This window comes from Psammomys obesus, unplaced genomic scaffold, assembly GCF_907164565.1.
Source record: "Psammomys obesus unplaced genomic scaffold, mPsaObe1.curated_primary_1811, whole genome shotgun sequence".
Lineage (NCBI taxonomy): Eukaryota > Metazoa > Chordata > Mammalia > Rodentia > Muridae > Psammomys > Psammomys obesus.
The window spans coordinates 2,310,464-2,330,971 of NW_026591598.1; the positions used below are offsets into that span (position 1 = coordinate 2,310,464).

General features: G+C 56.6%; 2 protein-coding genes across 3 annotated transcripts; both read left to right on the plus strand.

The window, feature by feature from the left end:
• The first annotated feature begins 697 nt into the window (after nucleotides 1-697).
• LOC129679633 (bone morphogenetic protein 8B) lies at nucleotides 698-20,475 on the plus strand. Of its 2 annotated transcripts, none has more exons than XM_055610943.1 (7): nucleotides 698-1,222; nucleotides 9,217-9,406; nucleotides 9,767-9,915; nucleotides 15,640-15,837; nucleotides 16,275-16,354; nucleotides 16,717-16,827; nucleotides 19,979-20,475. In XM_055610943.1, exons 1-7 carry the CDS (start codon nucleotides 901-903, stop codon nucleotides 20,015-20,017), a joined length of 1,089 nt encoding a protein of 362 aa, XP_055466918.1. In that variant the 5' UTR covers nucleotides 698-900; the 3' UTR covers nucleotides 20,018-20,475. The 2 variants fall into 2 exon arrangements, with proteins under 2 accessions (XP_055466918.1, XP_055466917.1); XM_055610942.1 differs by lacking the exon at nucleotides 19,979-20,475 and adding an exon at nucleotides 18,339-19,180 and having other exon boundaries at nucleotides 703-1,222.
• Nucleotides 10,793-13,097, plus strand: LOC129679632 (succinyl-CoA:3-ketoacid coenzyme A transferase 2A, mitochondrial). The gene has a single exon (XM_055610941.1). It carries the CDS (start codon nucleotides 11,075-11,077, stop codon nucleotides 12,629-12,631), a length of 1,557 nt encoding a protein of 518 aa, XP_055466916.1. The 5' UTR covers nucleotides 10,793-11,074; the 3' UTR covers nucleotides 12,632-13,097.
• Nucleotides 20,476-20,508: the final 33 nt, after the last annotated feature.

Genomic DNA, 20,508 nt, shown 5'->3' on the forward strand with positions numbered 1-20,508 from the left:
CCACTCTTTGCCGGAAGCTCTCTAGTTCCACTGTTGGTGCGACTTGAGGTAAGGTGTTCAATCTCTGTGTGCCTCGGTTTCCCTCCTCTGGCATAGCCCAGATTCCGTTCGGGGCTGTAGCAGCAGCGGGGTCCTCAGGGCCTGGCGCACAGACCGAGCGCACAGGGAGGCATCTGCAGGCAGCGCTCCCGGGAAGGCGGGAAAGGCGCCAGGGAGGCGGGGTGTCACGAGGCCAGACCCTGATTGCTTCTGGCGACCGAATGTGTGCCCCGTGCTCGAGGCACAGTTGGCACCCGCCCTGCCGGGATGGCCGGAACTCTGGGCTCGTGCAGATACGCGTAACTGCGGGTCCTACCCCGGCTCCCGCACTCAGGATCCCGCCCGACGCGGAACGACCCGCTCCAAGGCGCAGGTATCTGCTGCAGAGACACCGACGCCTCCGCGCGGAGTCCGGGGTGCGCCAGGGCAGCTGAACGGGGACCCGAAACACCTTAGATGGCCTGTGCCCGACCCCACCCAGACTCCGATGCCCACCTCGGGGCCACACTCGTTGCTCGCCCCTCACCCCCGACACCCCGGAGCAGTAGCGGTTCGCACACCCGGTGAACCTGCGCCCGCGCTCGGACCCGCCCCCGAGTCCCCATTGGTCGGTCCAGGCAGAGGCGGGGCTGAGGAAGCGCTCCCGGGTCTTGCCCTAAAGGCGGGTCAGGCTCCGGACAGCAGGGGGTCGGCGCTGCGGGAGCCCGGGTTGCTCTGCGGGGACCCACGGGGGGGTCTGCCGAGAGCGGAGCGCGCTGTCTCCGCAGAGCTGCCCGCGACAGGTGCGAACTCGGGATCCCCCGCGCTGTCCCATCCTTGCCGTCGGGGCGCCGCCAGATGCGCGTCCGCTGAGCGTGCGAGATGGACGCGCGTCCCGGGCTCCTCTGGCTGCTTGGCCTGGCGCTGTGCGCCCTGGGCGGCGGCCACCTCCCGCGTCCCCCGCACGTCTTTCCCCAGCGTCGCCTGGGAGTCCACGAGCGCCGCCACATGCAGCGCGAGATCCTGGCGGTACTCGGGCTGCCGAGGCGGCCCCGGTCCCGAGTGCCACCCGCCGCTGCGAGGCAGCCAGCGTCCGCGCCCCTCTTCATGCTGGACCTGTACCACGCCATGGAGGATGGCAGCGGCCGGTCCCCTCAGCCTCACCTGGACCGAGCTGACCTGGTCGTGAGCTTCGTCAACATGGGTGAGTGGTGGGGAGGGACCCAGGGTGGTTTCAACCTCCACGTGGAGGGCGCATGGCCGCCTGTCTGGGGAGGCTGTCCTCCTGGAGTGTGAGGAGCCTGGCACGGGGAGTCGCCGTGCGGTAGACCCGACCGCAGGGAAGCGAGGATTGCAGGGGTCAGGACTGGAAGGTCTGAGGACTAGTTCAGCCCCCCCGCCCCCGCCTTCGCCCACCATGACGCTCAGGAGTGGAAATCTGGTGATGCCCAGGTCCCCTAGGTGGCACCGGAAGACAGTCATTCTGGGGAGACGATGAGTAAACAGAGGCTGTGATGCTGTCCTTGTGATAAAAGCAGCCCTGAAGAGAGGGACAAAGTTCAGTGTGGAAGCCTGTGGTCATATCATCAAAGTGACCAGAGCTGACCCTCGCGCCCTGACAGCGGGCTCCTTCTGTGCAGCAGGAAGTGGGTGGGCGGGGTGCACTGTCAGGAGGTGGAGTGGACACACTCAGACCATGACTGTAGCCTTGTGGGCCTGGCCCCCAGAGGCTGGACCTTGCCCTGGCATGGAGAGTGTACAGGCCAGTGAATGACCCAGCAGCATTCTCCCAAAGCCTGGCTCCTCCTTTCTCCAGGTGTCTCTTGACCTCAGGACCACTTTTCCCTACTAGTCTTAAGGTTTTTTTTTTTCCCAAAGCCTTTATCTGTAGTCATGAGCACGTACTTTCAGTCAGGTCCTCACCTGCTTTGCTCCTATCTGCCACAGACAAGCCTGGGGCTGGGCTGGGGCCGGGTACTAGGGAAAGGCAGCAGGGAAACAAGGGACCTTGCCATGGCCACCAGCCCCTTGTACCCACTGTATTGCTCATCCACCCAGCAGCGTGCGTTATTCCCCAGGCAAGGTCAGGAAGGCAGGGGCAGCCTGGAAACAGCCTGATAAGGCCCAAGCTGCATGACTCTGTCCAGTGCTGAGCTTTGTGAATTCCTTCCAGGGTAAGGAGGGCTTTCTAGAGTAGCAGCATAGTCTTACCGTGTCCTCACCCACTTCCTACCTGAAGGCAGGACAGGGGGACAACCACACCTCTGCTGCTGGTGGCTGAGGTGGGGGGAGGGGAAAGGGCAGTGAAGGACAGGCAGCCCTGAGAGCCCATAGCGAGGAGGGGTTGCAGCCTGTGGGATCTGGGTACTGCCTCCCTGCTTAAAGACCAGGCTTATACACTTGGGACAGACCACGTGTGGGACAGAGCCTGGCTTTCCAGGCTCAGGACAGGCTGACCTAGGGTGCAGGAATAGAAAAAGTGAGGATAGAGTTGCCCAAGAATGTCCCCAGGGGCGCCTCTGATCAAAATGAGTCACCACCCAGCCAATGCCTTAACGCCCCTCCCCCAGCTTTCTCTGGTGGGAACTATTGCTGTGGACAGAGCAGGGCCCAGTACGGCAATGCACCTTTAGCAAATCTGGCATAGTTCACTCTGTCCAAGCTGCACATTACTCCCTTCTGGGACTCCTGGTAGATAACTAGGGATGGCAATGGGCGAGCAGAGAGGCAATGAAAGTGAACCGATCTGATTCCTGTTGATCCCTAACCTGCTGTTCAGCTTTGTACATAAGACAAAATTCTCAAGTGAGCTGGTCATGGTGACTCAAGCTTGTAAATCCCAGCGCTCAGGAGGCTGAGACAGGAGGATTGCTACAGCTTCAGGGCAAGTCTGGGCATCAGAGTGAGACCCTGTGTCAAAGCCCACATACAAACACAGAAAGAGGGCACAAAGAAGATATTCCCATGTGTCTGTGTCTTGCGCATATTCAGAATCTAGAAATAGATTCTGAAAGCCGACCAAAAGCCATGTGCCCTGTGCTTAGAATTTTCTTCCAGTCCAGAAGATCTTTGACCTTTCACATTCTTCCACTTGTTGGCTCCTAGCAACAGCATGTGAATTATTTCGGAATCCCTGCTTTATGGGCTCAGGTTAAATGGCTAGCCCAGGCCCCCTGGGCTGTGTCTAAGGCCACAGCCATAGTTATAGATTCCAAAATTGTATTTCCTACAAAGTCATGTTACCCCCCTCCCCCATATTACCCGAGTGTCCCAGCAGGATCTATGGAATGAAAAAGCGGGTCTTTGTTTGGTGTAGATTCACTGTTGAGTGCCCTCTTTATTCTGACACACTGGCCAGAGTGATTTTTACCTGGTGACTGCCGGGCCCTCATATACCTCAGATGCCTCCTGTTGGCAAGCCGGGCTGAGCCGGCATGCCGCCTGAAGCAGCAGCATCTTGGTGACGTCAGTGGCTGTGACACTGTGGCGCAGGTGTGACAGCAGACTCCTGTCCCTGGAGTCCCTGTGCTCAGAGGAGGGAGAGCCCTGAGCTAAGCTGGTAGGGTCAGTACCAGACCCAAATCCTGTTCCTCCCGGATCTGCCCTTGATCCCCGCTTGTCTCTACCCACGTGCCCTCGCTCCTGTGGTCCTATGTTTCTTGCCGGTGTCTGCCGTGATATATCAGAAAACCAAGATGCCTCCCAGCCTTGACCCTTGGCTCTGTCTCAGAGGTACCTGTGTGCTCACGGCCCCGTCCCTGGGCTGGGTGGCCTCGGGCCCTCCTGCCCTTCCCAAGGGTGGAAGGAGGCAGGAAGGACCAGCCGTGCTGGTGTCAGTGGACAGGCAGGTGCGCTGCTCTGGATGGGAGAGTGAGGCACAAGCAGCCGAGACAGGCAGAGTCCAGGCAGGACCGCAGTGTGGCCATCTGCACTGCCCTGGCCCCTTTCCCAGCCCAGGAGCTTCTATTCCCGGGGCCTCACATGGCCCAGGGCAGGGGCAGCAATGGACTGTGACGGCCGGATCTGAGGGGATGAGACTGTGTGGGCATTAGAGACCCAGCTATGGAGCTGCTCTGCCCCCGCCAGCCTTGTGACCAGCTAGACTCGCTCACCACTGACCTCAGGTCCCTTCCTTTGACTCTTTGCCAGAGAATTCCTTCATTTCTTCACTCACTCATTCATTCACTCATCTATTCCTCCCACAAGTAATCACACAGTACCTACTATGTGCCGTGAGGCCTGGCTCCTGGTTCCAGTTCTGGGGGGAAGTCACACTGCCTGTGTCCTTTCAGAGATGACATTCCAGTGGGAGAGACAGAGAACACATACATGAAGGTGGTGGTCACGGATGATAGACACCTCTCCCCACCCCCATTTGGAAGCAAGAGGACCTGAGAAGGGTGGGGTCAAGGGTCTTCTGACCTGGGACTCACACTGAGAGAATTCCCACCCAGATGCCATGCTTACTCTCCCTGTGATCTGACCTATCCTGCCCCCCCCCGCCCCGAGCCTCAGTTTCCCCCTCTGTGAAATGGAGAGGCTCATCTTAAGGGGCTGCCGGGGCTGAGTGAGATGATAACTGTGCTGGCCGCACGCCCAGACCTCCACTGGCAAGTACCACTGCAGGAGAGTGAGGCTCAGGGAAGGCTGGGGTCCTCCCGGGCCACACAGCAGCCTGCATCCCGTGCCCTCCGTGCAGCTGCCATCATCTTCAGCCTGGGGCCTGGACTGTCCCTAGATGCACTAAGAGCTACCCTCAATGAGAATATATGTTATAAGCAGAGGATCCTGTTCATAAGTGTTCCTGGATTCACAGAAGTTCCACGTGCTCGTTATATATAAAATTCAAACCATCCAAAATCAGGGGCTCCTACAGGAATCCTGATTTTACCAGCCGGTATCCCCAAGGCTCCTTGATTGCTATTGGCAAAAATTCATTTGGGCTGCTTTATTTAAAAATACACTACTATCGATTATATGTGCACATAATGTGTGCTTTGACGTTCGTTTGCACGTGGGCATCTATGTGCACATAGGTGCATGTACGTGGTCCGGGAGGGAGCAAAGCTACTTTATTTACCGCAGAGTACACCACGGCTACTCGGCTAGGTAGACAGCCCACCCTGCAGATCACATCTCTGCTACCCAAGTGCCGGGATTACAGGCAGCCACCTTGCCTGCTGAGCTTTTCACATTGGTTCTGGGGTCTCACGTTTTGCTTTCACGGCAAGCCCTTCACCACTGAGCCTTTGTTTCTGGCCTAAAGTTGTGTGCCTACAGACCCAGCAACTTGGAAGCTAAAGCAGAGGCATTTGTAGTTTAAGGCTTGCCTGAAAACATTACTGAGACCTTGAGTTCAAACTCTAGTACCTCCCCCCCAATCAGCTTTAACATCACCCCCTCTCTCCTGGGGTGCATGGTTCTACCATTGAACTATACTCGTGACCACCTCCATTTTTGGAAAGTCTTCATAGCTCTCAGCCTGACTTCATCCCTGAGAGACAAGCTCCTCCCCAGATTGAATGGTACTCCCCAATTCTTAGGATGCTTGGCCTTTTCTGTCTGTCAGATTTGGGGCCACAGTCAGCTCTAGAGAAACTAGGGCACAGTGTGCCCTAGAGAAACTGAACAATACGGAAACAAGCCAAATTAGATTCTCTGTGGCCCTCACCCCATCATGTGCCACAGTCGCTGTGTGTGGGTGGGCACACTGGGCAGACTGGCAGAGGGGAGGGAGGGAGCCCAGCAGGAGTCAGGGAGCACGGAGAGCAGCATCAGGCAGGATGGACGCTGGCTGTCCCCATCTGTGCGGAGCCAGCAGTGAGCACATCTGTGGGCGCCTCCTGACATCCCCCGTTCTGTGGGACGCAGCCAGAGGACGGTGGCTTCAGCAGGCCGTCTAGGGTCCTCGTGGAGAGAATGCTGGGTCACCTCCACCCCATATGCCACCTGTGGAGCTCCAGGGCCACTCAGTTCCACGGCGGAGTCTGAAAGTCAGTATCACCCTACCCTGAGCCCACATGTGACCTCAGCAGAACCTTTGCGCCTCAGTTTCCCTGCCTCTGAACCCCAACCCTGAAGACCTTCCCATTTCGACTCAAACTGTGCCCACCCTTTCCTACTGACTGGGATTCCTCTAGGGATGAGTCATGGGGTGGAGAAGCACACTCAGGCCACCTTCTCACAGAAGCCTCCTTCCCTCCCCTCAGGCAAGAGGGGATGTGTCATTATGGACCACCTTCTTGAGTTTCTTCTGGAGCAATCGCACCCTTGCTCACATCTCCTGGGAATTATTTTTTTACCTCGGCAGGCTTGATGTGGTGGCCCGTGCGGGTGTTCCCTTTTAATTTGGGGTCTGGAGCCAGCTGAGGACTGGACCGGTAATTATGTGTGCAGAGCCGTTTATGGAAACGGCCCGTGAAGAAAGTCAGTGCGGAGACTCGGCTGAAAATACCTCAGGAGTGAGCCTGGTCCTCACCACAGCGCCGGGGCTCCTGGTGGGAGAAATTCCTTCAGGTGCAGGATGCACAGGCCACCAACCTGAAGGCCCCACCCTCTTCTGAGGTCCTGCAGGAGACCAGGGTGGGCCCATCAGGCTTTGCTGCCACCACAGGGCAGTCAGGCCCAGCCCCTCTTCCTCAGGGCCTGGGGAGCCTGTCTCCACCCTCAAGGGCTCCATCAGGAAAGGAAGCAAATCTCCCAGCAGGTGCAGACATCACAGTATCTAATGGGGACCCTCTGTGACATGGTGCACAGACCAGCAGTAGCACCCCAAACCTGGGAGCTGTGAGTGATGGACACTGAGCCAGTGTCCTGGGAAGGGCCCAAGCTCACCCTCTGTCCCCAGAACACAGCGGCTTGATGAACAGGCTGCTGTAGGCCATCCATCCACTGGACATGTTCAGCCACTGCCCTAAAGAGCTCACGGTCTAGGGGGCAGCTAAGCCATGGGAGGGGACAGACCCAGGGCCTGGTCACCCTCCACCATCGAGGGAAGTCAGGGCAGGAACCTGGAGCCAGGAACTGAAGTAGAGACCAGACAGCATTGCTGCTTACCAGCTTACTTAGCCTACTTTCTTATACAACTCAGAACTACTTGCCCAGGAGTGGCACTGCCCACAGTGGGCTGGTCCTCCCACGCCGAGCATTAGTCAAGACAATACCCCACAGGCCTTGCCTCCAGGCTGGTCTTATGGAGGCTTTCTAAGTAACTCTAGCTCTCATCAAAGTGACATAAAACTAGCCAGCACAGGTACCTGTGGAACCAAGTACAGCTTTCTCCAGGGCATTGCCTTTTTGGTGGCTTCTCATGGTTTGGTCCAGCATGTCTGGGATTCTTGCACAGAATCCCCAGAAGCCTCTACGAAGCATTGCTGTCAGTACTACAAGTCTTTCCCGCTGACAGTTACCTGCCTGATTTTACCTGTTACTTTCTCAAAGGCTGTCCTGAGCATCCAACCCTCTTCTCTCCATCATTCTTGAACCTGTGGCTGTTTCTATTTTCCTAACTCCATCTACAAAGAAAAGCCATTCCCCAGATGGCTTTTTTTTTTTTTTAAATGAAGGGTGGGGAGGGGATGGTGCTGGGATTCAACCCTATACCTCACATATTTACAAGATTTTTTTTATCACCACTTTTTTTTTTTGTTTGTTTTTGTTTTTGTTTTTTTTTTTTAGATAGGGTCTCACTATCTCACTATCTAGCCCCACTGTCCTGGAACTTACTATGTAGGCCAGGCTGGCTTTAAACTCAGAGCTCTCTGCCGCTGCCTGAGCACTGGGATCAAAGGCATGCAGCACCGTGCCAGGCTTTCTCCCTTGTATGTTAAACCCCGTTAGTGCTAAACTTAACTGCCTTGTTCACTGTGGTGCCCCACCTGTGCAGAAATGAGCAGAGAACTACATCTGTCAGAGAAAGACACCGGAAAACTTACTGATTGTAAAACTTAAAAGACACCCTGAGGTGCTATGGGACTCTCTCCTTTCCATCCTCCAGCCTTCCACCTGCCCCTACAAAGGCAAATCTTCCCCCTAGCTCTCCCCAGCCCTGTGCCAGTCATTGCTGGCTTAGGTCCTTACAGAAAGACAGAAAGTTGTCTCTTCTAGATCTTTGAGAGTTCAAGGCCAGCCTGGTCTACAGTAGAGTGATTTTTCAGGATAGCCAGGGCTACAAAGAGAAACCCTGTCTTGGGGGAAAAAAATAGTGAAAGGAGGCTCCTTAAACATTCTTCCTTGGACATTTCTGCACAGCTGGGTAAGTGCAGGATTTGTTCTTCAGATTTGGCCTCTGCCCTGACCGCTGTGCCCATTCTGGAGCTCATGTCAGCTGCCATGCCCATCCTTTCCTCTCCTCACCTTCTGGGAGTTTTATAGTTGGGCTTGCAGACTCTTGGCCTCCCCACTGGCCGGAGCACAGCATTGTGCTCACCGCAGGCTTAGTTCACAGCTGCACCCCACAGTAAGCGTCTGAGGGTAGCATCCCAATGTACACCATCTCTCCTCTGCTGAGAGTACTGTTGTCTGCTGCTAAGACACCCTCCCATCCTCCAAAGCCTGTTTAGAGCTCACCTCTTCCAAGAAGCCTATTTAGAGCCCAAAACCCAGTGGGACAGACCTCTCCAGAACATGATAGCCTGTCCAGGACCCTGTGACCCTAATTTGCGTTTTAGTCCTTTCTACTCCAATTCTGCCCCCTTTCCTCCTGTCCCCTATAGGAAATGTGGGACCTATGTCCCCTTCTTGCTAGTACAGGGTGGCCCTCCCTTCCCCAAGGTCCTTCTGCTGCTGACCTTTCGTCTTTCAGGACACTGAGGGAAATTCAGGCACAGCCCTAACAGCCCAGCTCGGCTGTCAGATCAAGGGCAGGCCCTGGGAGTCCTCTGCTCCCCTGAAATCTAGCCAGTCATGGCCCTGTCCACAGGGTTTTCCCCTGGAACTGTGGTGATTTTCTGCCTTGGGACCAGTGACCACCTGGTGCTTGGCCTGAGCTCTGAGAGGAGGCGCTGTGCTTCATCTGTGGGTCCGGGGGCCTGCTGAGCACTTGCTGAGTCTTCCCACTCCCCCGCCTTTCGGGGCCTGGTGTCCACCCAGGTAGACCAAGCCTGTGTGCACAGCAGGCCTGGCCCCACCCAGGCTGTCTGGGTCCCACACAGGCCACCCTGGCCTCTGCTGACGACCCACCCCCACGTTGTCTTGCAGTGGAGCGTGACCGAGCCTTGGGCTACCAGGAGCCACACTGGAAGGAATTCCGTTTTGACCTAAGCCAGATCCCTGCCGGGGAGACTGTCACGGCTGCTGAGTTCCGGATATACAAAGAGCCCAGCCCCCACCTGCTCAACACAACCCTCCACGTCAGCATGTTCGAGGTGGCCCAGGAGCACTCCAACAGGTACCTTCCCTCTGCCCACATGGCCACCCCACCTCATGCTCTAGGCTCTGGCCAGGGTCCTGCCCAGAGGGTGCATTTCCAAGAAAGGAGATGGGAGCCTCAGACATGAGAAAAGGACTTGGCCTGGAACTCCCTGTCCTGCTACGAGGCTGTGGCCCTCAATAGGCCCCTGAGCTAGTGCCCTCATCAGCACACGGACACAGTAAAATGTCGGGGGTTGGTTATCAGCGAAATGTACCCAAGGAGGCCAGCCCAGAGCAAGCGAGGAGGAGGCTCTGAAAGTGCTCCCCCAGGCAGGCACAGGATACAGGCAGCCGTGCTCACCTCGACCCTTGGTTAATTGTTCTTTCATGTCCACAGGGAGTCTGACTTGTTCTTTTTGGATCTTCAGACGCTCCGATCTGGGGACGAGGGCTGGCTGGTGCTGGACATCACGGCAGCCAGTGACCGCTGGTTGCTGAACCATAACAAGGACCTGGGACTCCGCCTCTATGTGGAAACCGAGGAAGGTGAGGCCCCAGGACTCAGCAGGGAGCAGCCCTGGGGTTCTTGGGAGATGGTTCCAGGAGAGGCTGCCGGGCTAGTGCAGAGGGCCGGCACACTGGGCCGTGCTCGGCTTCTCTCTCGTTTAGTCATTTCTTTACTTATTGTATGTGCTGGGTATGTTGCCTGCTGGAGTCACGTGTGTACCACATGCATGTCTGCTGCCGTGAACCCCGGAAGTGGAGTTACAGTTGGGAGCTGCCACGTGGGTGTGTTAGGACTTGAACCCGGGTCCTCTAGGAGAACGTTTAGTGCTCTTAACTGCCGAGCCATTTCTCCAGCCCCATCTTGGCCTTTCTTGAGCTGTCAGTGGTAAGGTCCTGGACAAGGGAGGCCTTCCTGTCCCTCAGCCGACCTCCTGAGAGCCAGCTCTGGGGTCCCCTCCAGGAAAAAAGGCCCTTCTCTCTGGGCAGCAGGCCTCCACTCTTGTGCTGTAACCAGGAAGGAGGGGCGAGGGGTCTGCACCCCAGGTTCCGTCGCAGCTCTGCAGTGTTGGGAGTCAGTGCCGAAGCCTCCGTTTCCCCTGCTCAGAGGTTTGCCCTGACTGCTCCACTCAGGGGTTGCCTGGGAGCTTCCTCTGCGATGGGCGGTGAGGACAGAAAGGACGGCAGGGCAGGAGAATGGCCTCTCTGGGGTTCAGCAAAGGGCTGGGGGATAACTCGGAAGGAGAGGGGCAGAGAGGAGGCAGGGGTCAGTCTGAGATAGAGAAAACTGGCAAGGCGCTTGGAGAGTTTAGAGCAGTTTAACAGCAGGAGTAACAGGTGGGTCTGTGGCTTTAAAAGACTGGGCTAACTTCAGCCCCTCAAGGTGGGGGCTCTTAAACTCGCCCCTCCACCTGCACCCCACCCAGGGTGCGATCTCCTAGTCGCAGTGGCCCAGCACTCACTGCCTGCCAGCTGTCAGCAGCATTAACCAAGCGTTTGGAGTGTCCGCACAAGGCTCTTGAGAGACAGGCCGGGGATGGCCGAGGATGACCTCAGCAGAGTGAGACCCGCGGCGGACTCTGGCCGAGTCCTCCCTGCTCTGTGACGCAGCCAGCGCAGAGGTAGCGTGGGCCAAGCTCCCAGGGTGCGCCCGGCCTTTCCCTCTCCGTCCCAGACCTGGTAGCCTCGTGGCCCGTGGACGATGGCGCTGAGGCATCTGGCGTGGGCGCTCCCACGCGGGGTCTCCGCCTGCCAACCGCGGCTCGCGCTGCCCCACCGCCTCGCCCGCCGCTTCGCTAGCAACCGCTGCGGGCGCGTCTACTTCTACACGGACCCCGTGGAGGCGGTGGAGGGCATCAATGACGAGGCGACCGTCATGCTCGGGGGCTTCGGGCTCTGCGGCATCCCCGAGAATCTGATCTCCGCGCTGAGGACGAAGGGCGTGAAGGACCTGAAGATCGTCAGCAGCAACGTGGGCGTGGAGGACTTCGGCCTGGGCATCCTGCTGGCCTCCAATCAGGTCAAGCGGGTGGTGTGCTCGTACCTGGGGGAGAACTCGCTGTGCGAGAAGTTGTACCTGAGCGGCCAGCTGGACCTGGAGATGACGCCTCAGGGCACGCTGGCCGAGCGCATCCGCGCGGGTGGCGCGGGCTTGCCCGCCTTCTACACGCCCACGGGCTACGGCACGCTGGTGCAGGAAGGGGGCGCCCCGATCCGGTACGCGCCCGACGGCCACCTGGTCACCCTGAGCCAGCCGCGGGAGGTGCGCGAGTTCCAGGGCCGCCACTACCTGCTGGAGCACGCCATCCGCGCCGACTTCGCCCTGGTCAAGGGCTGGAAGGCCGACCGCTCGGGCAACGTCATCTTCCGGGGCAGCGCGCGCAACTTCAACGTGCCCATGTGCAAGGCCGCCGACGTCTCCGTGGTGGAGGTGGAGGAGATCGTGGACGTGGGCTCTTTCCACCCGGAGGACATCCACATCCCCAACATCTACGTGGACCGCGTGATCCAGGGCCCCAAGTACGAGAAGCGCATCGAGCGCCTGACCACGCGCGACAGCCAGGACGCGCCCGGGCTCAAGCAGGACAACCCCAGGACGCGCATCATCAAGCGCGCGGCGCTCGAGTTCGAGGACGGCATGTACGCCAACCTGGGCATCGGCATCCCCGTCCTGGCCAGCAACTACATCAGCCCCAAGATGACGGTCTACCTGCAGAGCGAGAACGGCATCCTGGGCCTGGGCCCGTTCCCCCTGAAGAACGAGGTGGACGCCGACATCATCAACGCGGGCAAGCAGACGGTGACGGTGATTCCCGGGGGCTCCTTCTTCTCCAGCGACGACTCCTTCGCCATGATCCGCGGGGGGCACATCCAGCTCACCATGCTCGGCGCCATGCAGGTCTCCCAGTACGGAGACCTGGCTAACTGGATGGTGCCTGGCAAGAAGGTGAAGGGCATGGGCGGGGCCATGGACTTGGTGTCCGGCGACAAGACCAAAGTGGTGGTCACCATGGAACACTGCACCAAGAACAAGGAGCCCAAAATCTTGGCCAAGTGCACCATGCCCCTGACCGGCAAGCGCTGCGTGGACCTCATCATCACCGAGAAGGCCGTGTTTAAAGTGGACCGGAAGAAGGGGCTGACGCTGGTGGAGATGTGGGAGGGCTCCTCGCTGGAGGACATCAAGGCCACCACAGCCTGCTCCTTCAACGTGTGCCCCAACCTCAAGCCCATGCAGCAGATCCAAACTGACGCTTGAGGAGCCCTGGCCCCTCCCACCCGGGCTGGACATCCTGAGCAGAGCTTGACCGCTGGGCCACTGGCTCCTTGGGCTTCCGGCTGATAGATGATATCTCAAGAGCAGATGATATCTCAAGAGCCGAGTGATTTTAATTAAAAACCCTAAGCCGAGCCTGTGTGTGCTGTGCCTGACTGAAGCCCTCCACTGAAACCATGGCGGACACTGGTCCCCTCTCCCGCTTTCTGTGACCTCCGCATACGAAGCTCCGGAGGGTGTCCTGGCAGGTCTCAGCGCCAGGACTGCCTTCATAGCTCAATCATGAAATGTACAGAAAGCCCTGAGGGCAGGACGACGTCGCCGGGAGCTGACCTGATGCGGTGCCCCCTACAGCTGCCCGGAAATGCAGGACTGAGGGCTGTGGACAGGGGGAACACTCCACTTTGGCCCTCTGGGTTCTCCTCCTAGGCTCTGGTTTCCAGTCCTAATTTCGTTTTCCCCCCTGCACCCCACTTCTTCCTGGGAGCTGCTCCAGTGTGCCTGGAAGGCAGGCAGGCGCGTCCTGCAGGAGGAGACTGGGAAAATGGTTGGTGCTGGTCCTCCTCCTGGAAGACCCACTGTGCACAAACAGTCCCAGTGCATGTCGGGAGAGGCCTGGGCTTAGCGTAGGCGGGGTCTAGAATCTCATCAGTGGCGGGCATGGGTTCGTACGAAGTAAGACGCAGTGTCCACCGACGCCCACGCCACGCTGACATTCTGTTCCGGAAGTCCAGCTGGCCTCCCTTCCTCACCCAAGTGTGGCAGCTCTGGGGTCTGACATTCTGAATCTGTGTCTCACAACTAAAGTGTAAGAAGTTACGGAGATGTGTGCGCGTGCGTGTGTGTGCACCCCGAGAACCATGTCCCCCCATGCTTTTCTACCCAGAGCTGGGCAGCCTGGTACCCCTACTAGTTAGGGCCCAGTCTAATGATGATGGGGGACAGGGAGCAGAGCTGGCAGGGAAGGTGTACGCCAGCCTGGGCAAGGAGAGCTCCTCCCAGGCCCGTAGATACAGAACTCTGGAATGGGCAGCCTCAGTCTCCACTTCTGCTCCTCCTCACTCAGGCCTCCACCTCGTGCTGGGCAGGGTAGAAGCTCGCTCTACAGCCGTGTGCTCCAGGCTTTGAGCAGTTGATGCTCTCTCGGGGTCTTAGTTTGTGAGACTGTAAAGTGGGAACCTTGGCTTAGCTGCACCCATGGGCTCTCAGTCCAGCTCACTTGGCCTCGAGAGCCCCCAGAGGTCCCCAGCACCCACATAGCCTGGCTCTGAGGAGGTCAGCCAGGGGCTGCTCTGGGTGTGCCCAGCAGGGCCTGGAGGACCAGTTACAGAGAAGGAAAACAAATGCGGCTGAGCCTAGAGCGCTGATGGCCCGTGTCCCTCAGCAGCCGGGGCTCTGAGACTTCACCGTAAGTAGCACGGACCTGTCCCTTGTGTCATTTGTGGGGTCTGTCGTGGTGGCTTTTGCCACCTGCTCACAGCTGCTGTCCTCCCAGCATGGAGCTCTGGGACCCTCTCTCCCCATCTTCGCCTCTCTGCCTGAGGCTCTGCTCTTCACCTGCTCCCATTTCACTCTGTGCATCGGAGTCTCTTCCTGGGGTGCACCTGCAGCCCCAACCCTCGCCCCACAGCTCTCAGCCATGGTCCTGGGATGGAGTCTCACTGGGCTACCCATATTTGTTGGTGGTGTGTGACATCATAGGTCAAAGGTTAGATTGATCTGAGTTTTGTTTTTATCTTTCTTCCTTCATTCCTTCCTTCCTGGCTGGTGGACACTGCGGTGTAGCCCAGCTGCTTGAAGGGCTGGCCTTTGAGTGGACTGTCCACCACAGGACAGTGGCCCTGACCTCTGTGTACTGAAGAGCCTGGTGGAGCGCATGTGCAGTAAACAGACCCGAGTGTGCATGGACATATGAGTGTCTTCTTCCGTTACGGTTTACGTTGGGGCTTGTACCTAAGGCTTCACGCTTACTGGGGAAGTGCTCTTCTACTGAGCTGTGGCCTCAGCCCTTTGGTTCTTTTACATTTCTTTCAGCACTGGTGGTGGAACCAGGGCACTGAGCGTACAGCACCCCTTCCCCTGAGCCACATTAGTGTCTGAGTTTGTCTATGCACGAGATGCACGTTTGTGTGCATTGGTGCTTGTGAGAAGTCAGCTGAACAAGGGCGCCTCCTCTGTGTGCTCGGTTACACAAACGGGCCACCCTCCTGCCTCATATACCATGAGGATGGACAGGGGCCACTGCAGAGCTGCCTGAGCAGAGCCAGAGCTGGCGGGGGAGGCCTTGCTCTTCTGGGCTGACTGCTGGGGAGGCCTCTGGAGTCCTCAGTGGATCTGGGGTGAAAGCCCCCTTCATAGGTTCCACTCTTCCTGGGGACAAGACCAGCCTTGTCTGGTCTGTCTCCCGGAAGCCCCCTCCTTTCTTTGAAGCTCTTGGCTGGCCTGGTGAACACACACTTGGCACTGGAATGAGCCTGATGTAAACTGAACCCTTAACTCTGTGACTGTTCTGACCTCTGTCCCTGTCCAGCCTGTGGCCTTGGTTTGGGCATCAGAGAGGCAGTGAATATCCTACCCTTGGACGAGCAAGCTTGCAGAGGCTGCCATGAGCTGGTGTGTCATGAACCACACCTTCTAGTCCTCAGAAAGTGCAGCTTGATAGGACTTGGGTGTTGGGTCACTGGACCAAGGGAGCCCCAGACCTAAGCATCCCCATCAGTGGACTCTGGTCATCTCTGAGTGACTATGTCTTGGGTTACAGTGAGGACTGAGTGAGGAAGAAGTTAATGGGCAAATCCCTTGACACATGTCAAATGGTTCCCAGGTCTGTCAGGTTATCACCAACAAGGATGTTGCGGCTCCTGAGGTCCCCGTCCCTGCCACCCCAGACCTGCTGGCCAGAGTTGGTCTCCACATGAGGAAACTGAGGTTCATAGTTGCCACGCCAACCCCCACCCCCAAGTCAGTCTCTCTCTTCCTCTGTCTCCTAGGGCACAGCTTGGATCCTGGCCTGGCTGGTCTGCTGGGACAGCAAGCACCACGCTCCAGACAGCCTTTCATGGTTGGTTTCTTCAGGGCAAGTCTCAGCCCTGTGCGGGCCCCTCGGACAGTGAGGCCACTGAAGAGGAAGAGACAGCTAAATAAAATCAACCAGCTGCCACACCCCAACAAACTCCCAGGGATCTTTGGTGAGGGTGGGGGTTGAGCGTCATCATAGGCCTCTTTACAAAGCTATCTTTCCAGTGGAGCTGAACGGAGTCCTCTGACCTTTGGGTTGTGCCTGGCAGGGAGGGTGGGCTGCAGTCTGCAGAGGAAAGCAGATGCTGGGTGTGCTAGGGTCCTGCTGGGGTATTCACTGGAGAGTCCGGAGGCCCCGAGGCAGCAAGGTGAGAGACCATGCCGAACACGCTCATACCCTGTGGTGATGAGGAGCCACTGAACACTGCTGAGCTGGGTCATGGCGTGAGCAGGGATCCGGAAGTGGAACTTGTGATTCCAATGGTTTAGTTTCCTGTTGTCCTTCATTGTAAATGTTCCTGTCATGTCACCCCCACACCGGGAGTACCCATGGCAACTCTGAAGAGCGGGACCCCTGAATAGACTGTGCACCTTCCTTTCCCTGCAGATGATGGCCACGGTTCCCGAGGCAGAGAGGTTTGCAGCAGGCATGAGCTCTACGTCAGCTTCCGGGACCTGGGCTGGCTGGTAATTTCTGCCTCTCCTCTGAATGCCACCTCTAGAGCCTGCTGTGCGTCCGGGGTGGAGGTGGAGCTACTGGGCCTTTATTTCTGTATAAAAGCCAAGAAAATAGAGGCAGCCTGAGCCCTCTGCCCAGTAAACTCAGCATTACAACAGGGAAACTGAGGCTGGGTAGGCGGGACCTCTGGCTCTTGCTGCTGCTGGAGACAGCAGAGGAGGGTGAGGTGTAGAGGTCAGAGCTGGGGTCCAGCCTGGCTTGCTGAGGGTCGCTGAGAGGGTGAGTACAGAGCCTCGGGTCATCCAGTGACAGGAGCTGTGCCCATGGCCGGGAAGGACCCACTGATGTAACTCCCCTTTTCCCACCACAGAACTCCATCATTGCCCCCCAGGGCTACTCAGCCTATTACTGCGAGGGGGAGTGCATCTACCCACTGAACTCCTGCATGAACTCCACCAACCATGCTACCATGCAGGCCCTGGTAAGTGTCACAGTAGTTTTCCTTGGACCTGAGAGACTGGAAAGGCATGAGGGTACAGGGAAGAATGCCACGAGAGAACTCTCTCTGCAGGCTCAGCCTGGACATTTGGTTTCTGCCCCTCAGTAGACGCTGGTGCTCACATGGGTGTCATAGTGGAGCATGCACGCAGTGCATACCCGCAGGTGGGAGCCTGTGGGCTTAAGTGGGGCTCAGACTAACACAATACGTCTCTGTGGTCAGGCTGAGGCTGCACACAACCGATGGAGTGCCCACTGGGGCCTGCATGACCGGACATGTGCCCTGTGGACCCTGGTAGATCTCGCCCCCTGATGCTGGCTGGGTGGCCCAGGAACTCTCAGCTCTTTGGGGCCTTGTCTCCTCTTGGGCCTGTCTTTCCTGGATGTCTGTATTCTCAGGTTGTGGTGCTGAACTGCAGTCTGGGCCACTCTTGGTGATGGAAGAAGTTGCTAGCAGGAAGGCAGCTGCAGCTGCCTTTTGCCACATATTTGTGCTTGTAGAATCTGGTGCTGAAACTTCCTTCTAAAACATTTTGCCTGGAATCCTAGCACCCAGTGATCCTTGGCCTTGTGTTTACCTATTAGGCAGTTGTGTCAAATGATGCTCTAGAACAGTGGTTCTCAACCTGTGGGTTACAGTTCCTTTAGGGATTACATTATCAGATATTTACATTATGACTCATAGCAGTAGCAAAATTACAGTCATGAAATATCTATCAATGGAATAATTTTATGGCTGGGGTCATACCATGAGGAACTGCATTAAAGGATCACAGCATTAGGAAGGTTGAGAACCACTGTTCTAGAGTGGGTATTATGAGTTAACAAGAGCAGCTCTGAGCCATTATGAAGGCATCCTTTGAAAATGGGCACTGGTGTTTGCTGGATGCCTGGAGCCACTGTCCTGGAAGACATTCAGCCTGATGGCAGAAAGTGGATGCTTTAAAGACGGGTAGAAAAGACTGACACCTGTTTCAAGCTCAGTGACACTGCTAAACAGACATGGGGACCCCATGCAGCCTGCTTATCAGTTGCAAAGAGCCTTGCTTTTGAAGTTGCCTGTTGAGCCACATCAAGGGGGCGGGGTGGCAGAGTTCTTGAATTTAGTCATTTGTTCTGTGAACATTTCTAGCTTAGTCTGCAAGAGAGACTTTGTAGCTTACACCCAGAGCACAGAGCAGTGTGGGGCACTGCGGCCCCAGAGGGTGCTCCATCTCCATGGTGCCCAGTGCAGGGGACCAGCAAGCTTACCTGAGTCTCCACAGAAGTGGCTGTGACTGTGGACTTGAGGTTGGGAGTGCCAAGGCCCCTCCAAGCCAGGAGCCTGGGCTGTCTTGAGGGCAGTGGGCAGGGCAAACATACAAGGAAGGTCCTGTCCTAGCTGGGGGTGGAGAATGACCTTGGGTTGGTCAAAGGGGCTAAGACCTGGAAGGGCAGTGGGTGGGAGCTGAGAGCAGGAGGCTCACGTCCCTGCCTGCATCCCCTCCCCACTAGGTACACCTGATGAAGCCAGATGTCGTCCCCAAGGTGTGCTGTGTGCCCACGGAGCTGAGTGCCATTTCATTGCTCTACTATGACAGAAACAATAATGTCATCCTGCGCAGGGAACGCAATATGGTGGTCCAGGCCTGTGGCTGCCACTGAGTCAGGCCCCTCTCCCGAGGCAGGAAACCAACAGACCCTATCAGGGCCAAGGCAGAATGTAGGGTTTTCAACTCCTAGCTACGTTCTGCCCTCTTTCAAAGGCTTGGCTCTCTCCTGGCCCCTCTGTTCCCTTCCTCTGCCAAGAGCGGGAAGATGGGCCTGGTTACAATGCTGGCGACCTGAGTCCCCACGCAGCTGCCCTCTCCCAGGCGCATCTATTGAATGCCCTTTGGGATTGGCACAGAAGTCCAATTTACCAAGCTAGACATGATGACCGGCCCACCCTGCCCTGCATCTGGAGCTCTTCAGGGTCCATCAGCGGGCTTTGGTGTGTGCAGACACGATTAACCCTCCACTACTCCACAGCCTGTGTCTTGGAGGTGTAAAACGAGATTTCTGGGTTAAAAAAAAAAAGAAAGAAAAAGCCAGGTGTAGTAATGCACACTTGTAATCTCAGCTCTTGGGAAGCTAAAGTAGGATTACGGTGAGTTCAAGGCCAACCTGGGATATATATCAAGATCTTCCTTCCAAAAACAAAAACAACAAAGAAACCAACCAAACAAAACCCTGGTGTATTTATGGATCTGTCACTAAACCACCTGCCACAGACAGGTGCAGGATGGCAGCTGATAAAAATTTGTTGTGGATTTGACATCTAGATTCAGCCATTGTCATTAAAGGAAATGACAGCATTTTCCTGACCCATAGTCCCAATTTCTGCCCTGGTGCTGCCATCACAGGCGGGCACATAGGCAAACAGCCAAAAAACAAACAAACAATCCAAAGCTGTGTCCTGTCTTGGTGCTGGAGGAAAGGTAGCATGGACAAGGTGACCCCAAAACAGAAGCAGTGTCCAGGAAAGAGGCATTGCCCTTCAGGTACTCCGGGGAGGCACAGCTATGCTAGGCATTGTTGCCCAGGCTGCAGAGCTATGCTTGACTCCTGCCTGGCAGAGGACCAGTGTCCTAGGTCTTCTCATTAGAGGACCATGACTGTGTCTCCTATTGAGAACTTCGGCCTCAGCTATCCTGCCAAGGTACCTGAAACCCCCCAGCATGTTGAGGCTGAGGCCAGTAGGCTTCTCAAGACTGCTTCCACTGGCAACAGGTACCCCACACACACCTACGATGCACCAATCGGATGATCTCTGGCAGAGGTTTGGTTTATCAGTGCAGGGTTTGTGACACCTAATCCCGATTGTCAGCTTCATACCTGGGACCCTTCAATGGGGAGTTGCCTCCATCAGAATGGCACATGGGCACACCTGTGGGGCATTTTCTTGATGGAGGAAAGTTCAAGCTAATGTGGCCAGTACCATCCCTGAGCAGGTGTATAAGAAAACGGCATTCCTCCATGGTTTCTGTCCTGACTTCCCTCGACGGTGAACTCTGAAGCTGAATAAGCAAAGCTGTTCCTCAAGTTGCTTCTGGTCATGGGGTTTTATCACAGCAACAGAAAGCAAACCAGAACAGGTTCTTGTCTTTCTCTAGAGGAAGGTGTGGACACCCAGAACCTCCAAACCTTGTTGAGTGTCCACGACTGCATCCTGGCCTCAACTCTTCAGGCTATCAGTGAAAAAGGTCACTGTCACAGGAATTCATCATCTCTTGGCAGTTTCTGCTAAGCTCTTTATGCATAGCCTCTCCTGGTTCTTAAACCGTAAGTACTGTTCCCTTACTTCAAGCGCCTGTCTTAAGACTGGTTCCTCATGTCAAGGCTGACCTCTGTATATAATGAACATAGCAGGGTCAATCTGTCTGGGCCAATCTAGATGTTCCTGTGCAAGTATGTTCTAGGTAAATATTTAATTGAGTGGGGTAAGGCAGAAGGTAGGTGGGCCTCACTGAATCATGTTAGAGCCTTGAGAGGAAAAATACTGAGGCCAGGGAGGAATTCTGCCTTGGGCCACCCAAAGCTTGAAGCTTCGGCATCAGTTTTCTCCAGCCTGCTGCCCGCTGCGAAGACATGACAGTACACACACACACACACACACACACACACACACACACACACACACACA

What these genes read in the sequence shown, in the direction of transcription:
- LOC129679633 (XM_055610942.1), top strand. Translation starts at nt 901, where the DNA reads ATGGACGCGCGTCCCGGGCTCCTCTGGCTGCTTGGCCTGGCGCTGTGC. An exon ending in CGTGAGCTTCGTCAACATGG is followed by an intron (nt 1,223 to 9,216) that starts GTGAGTGGTGGG and finishes GTTGTCTTGCAG; the next exon opens with TGGAGCGTGACCGAGCCTTG. An exon ending in TCCGGGACCTGGGCTGGCTG is followed by an intron (nt 16,355 to 16,716) that starts GTAATTTCTGCC and finishes TTCCCACCACAG; the next exon opens with AACTCCATCATTGCCCCCCA.
- LOC129679632 (XM_055610941.1), top strand. Translation starts at nt 11,075, where the DNA reads ATGGCGCTGAGGCATCTGGCGTGGGCGCTCCCACGCGGGGTCTCCGCC.